This window comes from Malurus melanocephalus, unplaced genomic scaffold, assembly GCF_030028575.1.
Source record: "Malurus melanocephalus ecotype Western Australia unplaced genomic scaffold, MMel_1.1 scaffold_202, whole genome shotgun sequence".
Classification (NCBI taxonomy): Eukaryota; Metazoa; Chordata; class Aves; order Passeriformes; family Maluridae; genus Malurus; species Malurus melanocephalus.
In genome coordinates, this window is record NW_026623434.1 from 998,959 (window position 1) to 1,009,281 (window position 10,323).

General features: G+C 41.4%; 1 protein-coding gene across 4 annotated transcripts in view; it reads left to right on the forward strand.

The window, feature by feature from the left end:
* Window positions 1-10,323, forward strand: part of DHRSX (dehydrogenase/reductase X-linked) — a 200,881-nt gene that overhangs the window by 155,717 nt on the left and 34,841 nt on the right. For 2 of the 4 annotated variants that reach the window (XM_057373583.1, XM_057373581.1), the window contains exon 6: window positions 7,498-7,539. The exons of the other annotated variants lie outside the window; for them this stretch is intronic. In XM_057373583.1, coding sequence (XP_057229566.1) covers window positions 7,498-7,539 — 42 coding nt within the window. The remainder of the gene's footprint in view (window positions 1-7,497; window positions 7,540-10,323) is intronic. 4 annotated transcript variants of the gene reach the window in all.

Here is a 10,323-nt window from a genome sequence, read left to right on the forward strand (position 1 = left end):
TTTTTTTTTGCTGCGGTGATGGTGGCGGCGCACGCAGCTCCCGGGCTCGCCGCTGCCTAATCAGGGACACTCTCCATAACTTGGATGTTTGAAAATGGTTCGAGTGAACGCTGCTAGACATCGTGGTCAGGAGGATGCGTGCACTGAGGCTCTGGGATGGGCTGAGACATCCCCCGCAGCCGAGCGCGGCGGTGCTGAGTGCGCTCCGCGGGGCAGCGCGCCCTTCCTGCCCAGCTGCTCCAGCTGTTCCAGCTGTTCCAGCTGTTCCAGCTGTTCCAGCTGTTCCAGCTGTTCCAGCTGCTGTGCCGCCCTCCTGCTCCTGCTGCTCCTTCCTGCCCGCCGGCTCTGCCACCGCGCTGTCCTTTTCTGCCTCTATGCTGACATCTCGGTGTCTGCCCCTGGCTTCCCTCACAGCCCTGCTCCGGCCTCCCCCACGCACCCCAGCCCGGGGTGTGACATCCTGCCTGCCCCTGTCCTACTCCTCTCCCTCTCATCACTGCCAGCTCTAAACCCTGCCTCATGTCTGTGTCACCCCCTGTGCTCCCCCGAGACCTTATTGACATCCAGGTTCTGGGCACCCTGGGTTTTCAATCCACTAAGATGGGTTAAAATACGTGGATGACTCCTGCGTGCCTGCTTTCGTTTAGGARAACCGTGGATGAATATCTGTAGGATATTTCTGACATTAGAAAGACATCAAATGATGCGGTAAATGTCTCTGGTATCATACAGGAGCCGTGTAGAGTGGTTTAGTTAGGGGAGGAATGGGCAGGATAACTGAGATGAATTTCCAAATTTGCCCATGCAGTCATGCGTGGCAGTTACGTGCTCACTAACAGGCTCAAACAGAGCCTGCCTTCTCTGCGGCTCCAGAGGGCTTCTGCCTGCCTGCGCTGAGTTCTGTATTATTTCCATGAAAATCTGCCTCCATCCTTGGACAGGGACTTCAGCATGTGTTCAGAGGTACCCGGCCCAAGGTTTCATTTCATAACAAACACTAAAATTAGAGGGTAGTGCTGTTTCCGCYGCAGATATTTTACATATGAACGCTACATTAGGCATGTCAAACTTCTGATTACTTATTATGGCATCAGTTTTATTACAAGCCATTGTTTAAACCTCTGCAGGWTAGTCACAATTTAATCTCTTGCTTGTAAAACAACCAGAGGAATTTGCCCTTACTCTTCACTTGATGTATGTATTCATTGTTTCTGATGGGCATGTGCTGGATGGCACYGTTCGAGGGGGCTAAGGGGATTAGGATTTCTTTGGGCTAAAATGAGGAATGCAGAATTAAATGTGACTGTTYTGTGTCTCTAGACAGCAGTAGTTTCCTTGATTATAGCAAGGCCTTGTACTGTGCCTTTTTAATTTAGGATCATCCCTATCTTTGATTCATCATTATTAACTCATATTTTAAAGGAACCAGAAATGTTTCAGTTAGGAAAGTTACCATTGAGCAAGAACATGACCAGCCAGACATTAAAAATAATAATATACCAGTGAGATTTACCTGCAGCTTTTGTGTCCTTTACATTTCAACATTATTGATGTAGGAAGGGTTGTTAAGGATGACAGGCTCTGACTGATTTTGCTTCCTCATTCCCACACAGATGCTCTGAATTACTCAGTGCAGCAGTGGTGCCTGTGCATAGGCACRCTGGTGAAACCCAGAATGGGCTGTAAATTCAGGTCCAATCCTTTTCTTAGTTCAGATGTAAAAAGATGCTTCTGGGTATTTTTTTTAGCCTAGTGTCCAATAAGCCCCCAGTCAGGTGAATAGTTTGACATCACTATAAGCAGTGCTGCAAAAAACAGTGAGATCATTTGTGTGTTTGAGTGTCCCTACAGTGTGAGTAGGGGGTTTAGCAGGAGGGCTGTTGGGGGATATCATACCCAGGCATTGCCTCCTCTACAGGGCCCTGGAGATGCCTTGTGATTCAGAGCAACATTCAAGAGCTTTAATGGATGTGCTAAAGACACCCATGATAAAGTATCCCAGTCATGCCATGTCTCRTTTTTGCTGCTTGTGTGGATGAGAAATCATTCTAAAATTTTTTTGCTGTTGTTTTTCCCTTGTTTTCAGTTGCGCCAGTTGGCTATAATTCATTTAACAACTAGGGTGTATGTTCCCAGATTGGCTGGTAGTTCTAACCTTGAAGGAAAGCAACAAAACCATCTGGAGTCATTATTGGAGAAAGGAGGGCTGTGCTCTGTGCTGGGAAAATTRCTGCTGGCAGCAGGCTGAATTGTTTACCATACTCTTGTCCCATTATTCCTAGATGTTAGTTGGGCTACTGCCCTGACTGAAGGTGACTGACAGTATTGGAGCAGGGATTCATCCATCAAACATGGCAGAGAAGGAAAGCTAAAAGACTTGACTTTAATGAGACAGTAAACTGAGTTTCAATTCTCTGCTTTACCACAGACTKCTCTGTGGGATCTTTCCCCCACTCAGGAGACTCTGGACTGGCAGTCACATTTGTGGCTGTTTCTCCTCATTGCTTGTACCTGCTGCTGAGAGATCTGAAAGCAGACATTATCCATATCAGTGACCACAGGACAACAGCAGAACAAATAATTGTTGGAAGGCCTGTCCCATGAAGAGTGCAGCTTGTGTTACTGTCCTCCATGTTTCCTCTTTGGTTTTCTGCCACCTTACCAATCTGATTTATCCCATGCTGCTCTTGTTAGATCCTTTTYGGTGGAATGGTTAATTTAACTTTGTCTTTAAGCATTTTTCATTATTTTCCTTCTTCTGTGGTTTTTTTCTTCATGCTTGCCTTCTTCTTCATCTGTGTCTTTTGAGCTTTTCTGTTTAAATTGTCTTTTCCCTCCCTATCTCTCTYTWTTTTWTTTTTTTTTTTTTTTTTGGATGTCTAATTTCAATCCACCAGTTTATTCCCTCCTCTCCATTTAACTTCCTCACTTCTTCTTATCTTTTCCCGTAGCCCCGCTCCTATTTCTTGGCCGTGAATGCCATTTCCCCCCTTTCCTCCCCTCCTCTTCWCACACACACCAGTGAGGAGCCATGGCATGGGTACATCAGGGCAGGACAGAGCTTGTTCCAAGCTGGCAGGGCACAGCTTGTTTCATGTGTGTTATTGAAAATGCAAACTCACACACACAGGAGCACTGACTGTTCTCCCAGTGCTTTTGCTGAAGGATATGTATGAGGAACATCAAACGCCTYTGTGGTCTTTTAGATCCAGACCATTTTCAACAGCAATCATATGAGTCGACAAGGGGTTCCCTAAGGCAAATCATTCTCCTTCATCCCTTCTTTGAATACGACTGTTTTCAGGGAGGTGAAAGTTTAGCAGGAACACAATTTATCTGCAAGCATTTCCACAGTGGAGATTTCAGCAAATGCATGCAGAGGGTAGCACATTGTGTGCTCYAGCAGCACAGCTAGCATGTCCTTCTGTCCTCTTTGGCCTGCCTTAAACAATRCTTTCTAAAGTGAGAGGAGAAAAAAGCATGATCATGAGATAATATAGCTGTCTGGTTTCAGCAAAAGCTTGAAGAATAATGTACCATCCACTTGGGTTGAGATGGGCTTGAGCAGTGCACTGGAATTCATGGTGTTCTTTCAAGGCTGGGGTGAAGGATACTCCTATGAGTGTTCTACCTGCCGAAGCAAGAAGGTATTTTTRGGAAAATAAAGAAAAAAGACCATATTCTCTTTTCAGGCTGTGGATCACAGCTGAATATGCTCCTTTCCCAGGGGTTAGCATCTTGGTGTGTTCTGTCTAGCTCTTTCTCCATGACTAACTATTCCTTTCATCATCCTCTCTTTTTGCATACCAAATAGGCCCTATAATGCAGTAAATCACAGATCTATGAACTCCCCAGCCACAGTAACACAGCTCCTTTTCTGGTTCACATCTCTTGTATATTCAAGAACAGTTAGTCACACTTTTCTGCTCTCTTTCCTCTGCTCTCCAACTGCAGAAAGAGCTGATTTTTTAACATCTCCAAGCTGAATATGATATATTATATATCATTTCGATATTTTCCCTGTAGCCCTAGTGCATGAATCATGTCAGAGACAATAGAAGTTAAATGAAAAGAATTGCAAAATTCYCAGCTCCCACATGTGTGTCCTAGCTGTTGTAAAGTAGGGTAAACATCTCTGCCCAAGACCTGGGAAGATTCTGGAGAGATCAGGCACCTCCAGTTAATCTCTGTTAGGCAGTTCATAAGGAACTGCAACAGGAAGTGTCAGGTATGGATGGGAAAATCTGTCTAGCAAAGTCTCTGCAGACATCCTGTTCTTGTATGAGGAGTGTCCTTCACCTTGTGTTCTTCTGTGTGYGATCTTTGTTGGTTAAAAAAGGTTGTATTAAATTTGGGCAGAAAGTTGAGGGTTTTTTCCATCAGCATTACTGAAATTTTGAAAAATATTTTTCCATGAACAGCAACTGAAATTTAAGATGCTGAATTACTTTTGGAAAATCCGTATCCATTTTTGAAACCAAAACATTTTATTCCAGTGTTCTAAAAAAAATTAATTTATTTATAATTATCCTTATGGGTACATTGGCATTCAGATTTTGAAGTATGATGATAAAACTGAAACTCCYAACCTTTAGTTTTCAAGAAGTATCTCCATCAGTATCATTTTTTTTGTAAGCTGGACATTTGTGTAAAACAGAATGTCTTTGTGAGTTGACTTTTTTTTCCCTAAGGAAAAGCTTCTATGATTTAAATACCCAGTTCGTTCCTTCAGTGCATTTTCATGATTGATCTGTCACTTAAAGTTTCTTAATTCTCTCTGAGTGGAAGAACTGGAAGTATAATATCTTCAATTCAAGCAAAACATGAAGCTGATGTAGCATAGTAGTAGCATAGTACTGTTATGGTTTTTTTTTTTTTCTAATTTTTAATATAAAAAAGGAAAATTTGTAAAAGGAAGTAGGAGAGATTTTTATTACCCCTCTTTGTAAATCCATTTTAATCAGTACAAGAGTCTTTCATAATAACATATACACTGGACTGTTGTTTAATAAAATGCTGCAAAAAATATAGAAATTATGATAATAAAATATTTTTCTAGATAATAAGGTAGATACATATTATCATAGGTTTTATTTTACTCGTTGAATATGTGGTTTTGTTTGAGTTCTCTTTAAGCAGCTTCTCACTATGACTTTTATTGCATATTCTATTGCAATGTTCTATTTGCAAGATAAATCGTGTTGCCTTGACAGTACCAAATGCCAGCTGCAGCACAGCGCTGTATTCATTTAGACACGTCCTTCCTGCAGCAGGTTATCAAGTTTTCCTGTATAGAGTGAGATTATGAGTATTCAAATACTTACTGCACACACATAAGGGTGTTTCTGCCCTTCTTTGCCAAATACTTTCTGTATAAATGTAAAACCATTTGCTGCTTTGCGAAATGATCCCTTGTGTTTGCAGCAATTAGCATTAATTGTAAAAATTGACTCACTGGCCTGGAAAATGAGTGTACTGGGGAGGGCACAGATCTCAAATTCTATAAGTTAATTTAAAAAAAAATAAATGGGCTACTTTATCAGCAGACCAATTCATCAATTCAAAASACAGAGTTCTAGCTCGAATGCATCAAGTGTTTTATCCATCCCTATCTGTTCCTGCAACCAGTAACAAAGAAATATTTAAGTCTGGATGCCAACTTCAGAAATTTCATTTTACATTTATTGATGTATTTTCATTCTGTCGAATCACAATGCTTTTAGGGTTGAATAATTTCTGGAGAACAATAACCACAAAATACCACAAAGAACCAATACCACAAAAGTGACGTCATAGTTACATGTATTTGGGGAAATTAAATGTAGCTACTTTGTTGTCACAATGTTAAATTCCTTCTCGTCTAATAGGAATTAATTGTCTTAACAAAGGATTATTAATAATCCTTTTGATTTATTGATTTAACAGGACATGGTGTTTCTGAACTAGTTCAAAATTGCAACATGCTGGGAAGTATCTGAGATACGGGTGTTCCCAATTCCCAGCCTCTCCCTGCACCGTGGGGTGGGTGGGAGAAGCCAGCTCTGTGTGGCACTCAGGACAGTGGTTCTCATCGATGTGCTGCTTTCCTAAAAGGTTCTATGGTAATTTGAAAGTTAATGTGCTGCACTCGTGATAGAGAAGGCAAAAGGGACTCAGAGGACTGGGAGGAGAGAGAGACCTTGTCACTCTTGAGAGGGGAATTAAGTTTAACATCTTTCTGTCAGCAAAAAAGACTCATTAAGGCTGAATGAACCTTAAAAACTTTGGAGTTCAGGTGCTGGTGATTATTGAGGTGTTTTAAGCATTCCTCTCTATTGCCTGAACTAACATCATCCTCCCTGTATCTTGTCAGTGGAGTTGTCCTTTTGGCTGCCTGTCATCAGTGGGGAAGGCTGGTGCACAGGCCCATAAATCCCTGGAAAAAATGTGTTAAGAGGAATGGTCAAAGTTATCAGCTCACCTTCCAGAAACCCCCTCCAAAATCAGCCCTGCTGTTGCTCCTGGTTCTTTACAGCCAYACATCCCATGTCTTGGCACATGCATTAAGGGTTATCAGGTATGGTGCAAGGGCAGATTTCTGCCTCTGATTTGTTAACCTTTTCTCTCTTCCTCATCCTAAACCTCTTTGCACCGTGAAGGAGAACTTCATCTGTTCAAAAGCAGACCAAGCAAAACTTACGCCTATGAAGAACAACTGTTCTTCCGATTAAATCAAGTTCTTGATAAAAAATGTGTTGTGAAAACTGTGCTTTCTAAGTAAATCTCTGTAAAGATAAAATATTTTAGCCTCCAGGTGTTTTAATACCGACAGAATGTCTGATACAGTAGTAGCTTTGCTGCTCCATTTCTTCCATTCTCATTTTGTGTTGGGTGCTGTGGTAGCCCAACCTTTCTCATCACGGGAGGTGGAGGGAGCTGTGCACAGCAAAGTCTCAGCCTCCCAAGAGGGACAGAGACTGAGGAGCACTGTGGCTCACAGTAGCTTTAGGAGAAGGTCAAAAGTTTTTAAGGGTGTTGTTAAAGGTGTGGTGGGTGTGTTCAGTGTCTGAATTGCCACAAAAAATCAATCAAACTGTCGAAGCAGCAGTTTCTTTACGTTCTTTTTTTTTTCAGTGAGGGCTGGGGCAGGATGACTCTGCAATTGTATTGGTTTTTCAGGGTTTGAACATGAAAGTTCTTGTMATTTCCTGGAAAACCAAACCTGCCAGATTTCCCTAGGTTCTGGCATGTTTGCAAGTGGAAGAGGTCTTAAGGATTCTGGTCCCAGGCCATGCCATGCCCCTTCTTATGAAATGCTTGGTTTTCCATCACAGATCTCTGTTTACAGTGTTCCAGGGTGACACAGTGTTGGGAAATTTATAAAGTGAAACTCAAAACTCAGCTCTAAGGCCAAATGGTACAGAAAGTGATTGCTGACACTGTCCTTTATGGTGCTTAGAAACAACCACTTTGCAATGCTGGCTGTGSACTGCTTTGCATGTTACTCCTTTCTTGCAGGTTTTCTTGTTTTGCTGAAGTTGGCCTGTTTATGTCCCCCAGGTAAGACCTTCCCTTTCATATTTAAATCTTATTTAAATCCCACCTAATTTCTGACAGTGGATGTGTGATGCTGTTAATGTACAGTCTCACAAGAATAAAAGCTTTCATGCTGTGTCTGGACTGTGAGTAGTTTCACAGATGCAGAAAACTTCCACACTTTATTTCCTCTGGTACTCATTGGCATTTCAGTTGTATTTCATCTTTAACCTAGGAGGGTCTTCCAACTGAGGGGAAGGCTTCTTGTGACGGTTTTTCACAAATAGCTGTCTTTCTTTATGAGTTTGTTCCTTGTCTTAACTCATGTACTGGGAGCTRCTTTTATTACTCAGATTGGAACTGTAATGTTCGTACTCTCACTACATAAGAAAACTTCTAAAAAGCAGAAGTTGTTAAATTGTTTCAACAAACAGAAACTGATTTTCAAAAGTATGATGTGCCAGTCTTGCTAATCTTTTGTTATTTCTGCAGACAAAGRTTGATGGCATAGCACTTTCTGCACAGTAGTTATAGATATCTCAGAGGAAAAAGCATTTTGTAGTCTGTGTGCACATTCAGGCTGCATTTCCTCTGGTAATACAGACCAGCTCTTCAGTRTGGTGAATATTTGCTCTTGCAGAACACATTCAGCACCTCCTTAAACCCAAGGCAGTGCTCAGAGGGTTGAGCCTGTCTCAATTAAACCTTAAATTATCTTTGCATACACACCAACAGAGCCTACTGTAAATCTGCCAGCCACATTTGGTGCACTGCGCTGGGTTGGAAATGGCAGCACTTTATTATACATACGCAGACCCTACAGTTCCTTTTGAGTGCCAGAATAAAAAGCCCAGAATTTGCAGCTAATCTGAAAAGGTTTACRCCAGTTTCAAGATGCTTTTTAAGAAAATTTTGGTTCATTCAAATTATTGCTGGGCCTTTTGTGGCCCTGTGTGCATTCTGGTGGAAGCAAAGAAACCATAAACACCCCCATTACTTCCTTCAGCTTAAAAGCTCTATTGTAGGAGAGGTAGGAAGCTTTCCACAAGTGGGTGGAGAGTACCTCCCCCCATTTTTAGCCCTAGAGATAATCTTACAAGATGTGTGACAATCTTCAGTAACCTGAGATCCAGATTATCCAAGAGATAATGTGAAAAGATATGTGTCCATGTTGTTTCTCTGTTCCTCAAAGGGTCACGAGAACACAGAATGTAGGTCTTGAAGCCATGATCTTTTTCTTGGAYAAAGCAATGCAAATCCCTGCTTCCCTTTATATATTTACTCATTCATTTGTTTCTTGGAGGTTTTTAATTGAGTGAAGGGATACTATTATGCTCAAATACCACTTCAGCTGTTAGCAAATACTTAACACTTCATCAAATGCCCTGACTGTAGAAAAGTGGCAATTTATACCACTCTAAATAAAGAGGTGCCTTTCCTGGGAGAATGGAATTTGAGGTACCTTTCCTGGGAGAATTTGGAACTTGAATTGGCCATTGATACTTAAAATAATCCAAAACATTTGAATTTTTTGACTTTTTAAAGGTACTGATTCTGGTGAGCTTTGACATGACCATGTTATATGCATTTGAGAACTGTGCTGAGTACACAGCAACAGAGCTGCACACAGCTCTCAGCAGATATGAATATCTGTCACCTCCTGCCATTAGTGGTAGGGATCAGCCAAATGAGAAACGATGCACTGATTCCATCTGGACGGCAGCAACACCCAGGATGACAAGCCCTGGCTGATTTTGCCTTGCATAAATGATTTTAAAATAAAAACATCCTAGGTTTCTTTACTAAATGTAGTCCTCCAAAGACAGTAAGTTAATTTTTGTTCCTTGTGCATTTCCTAAAGGCTGTAACAAGGGGCTAGTCACTGAATGCTATGTATTCATACAATGCTGAAAGTTGGGAAGCATGGCTKTAAAAAAGAAACAAAAACCAAAACACAACTCAGCTTCCAGCTTGTGGCTCCTACTGAATTGTGGGTTAAGCACAAGGCAGAAGTCGCTGATTTGCAGAGATATCAGTTACTGAGACCCTCACCAACATTTTRCCTGTYAGAGAGAGAGAATTTCCCAGCTCTKGGCTTTTGCCCTTAATTTTAAGAAAAAAATGTTATTTTACTACCACTGAAAGATGTCAGAGAATGCCTGGATTTGTCCAGAGCTGTGTGTGAGCAATATGTGGAACTGAGGAGCTCACTGCAGGAAGAGGAATGAAAGGCAAGATGGGTTGCTCTGAGAGTGCCAYTGGCCTATGGCTGCTTAAGCAACCCCCATGCCACAAATTAAGACATGAAGGATTTGCTTTTTAGCTTGTGTAGAACCACTAATTTAATGTATTGTTCTGGTAGCCTTCCTTTTGAACAAGTTCACCACAGGGTCATGAGGGCTCTTCAGGAGTCCCTAATGGTGTATTCCTTATTCACTCAAGGTTTATGCTACAGCCACATTAACTGTTATATGCATACATATGCACTTTTTRAAGTTATACATCACATATATGACAGAAATGTACATGAAGAAGTACATGAGAAGCTGCTCAGGGACACCCCAAAAGCCCAGTCATGTGCATGAAATGAGTGACTGTGCAAGTCACTGGTAACAGGGCAGCTGCTGTACAAAACATAGCTGTAACAACATCTAAATAAGTAGATAATACCTTAGATTGAAGTTTTGTTTTACTAATGTACATGCTTCTTTCTTTCAAATGGTCACATACTGGTTGTCAGTGATAATATATTCATTCTTATCTGTCCAGCTTGATTTTTTTTTCCTTGTCTGTATTTCTGGGCTTTTT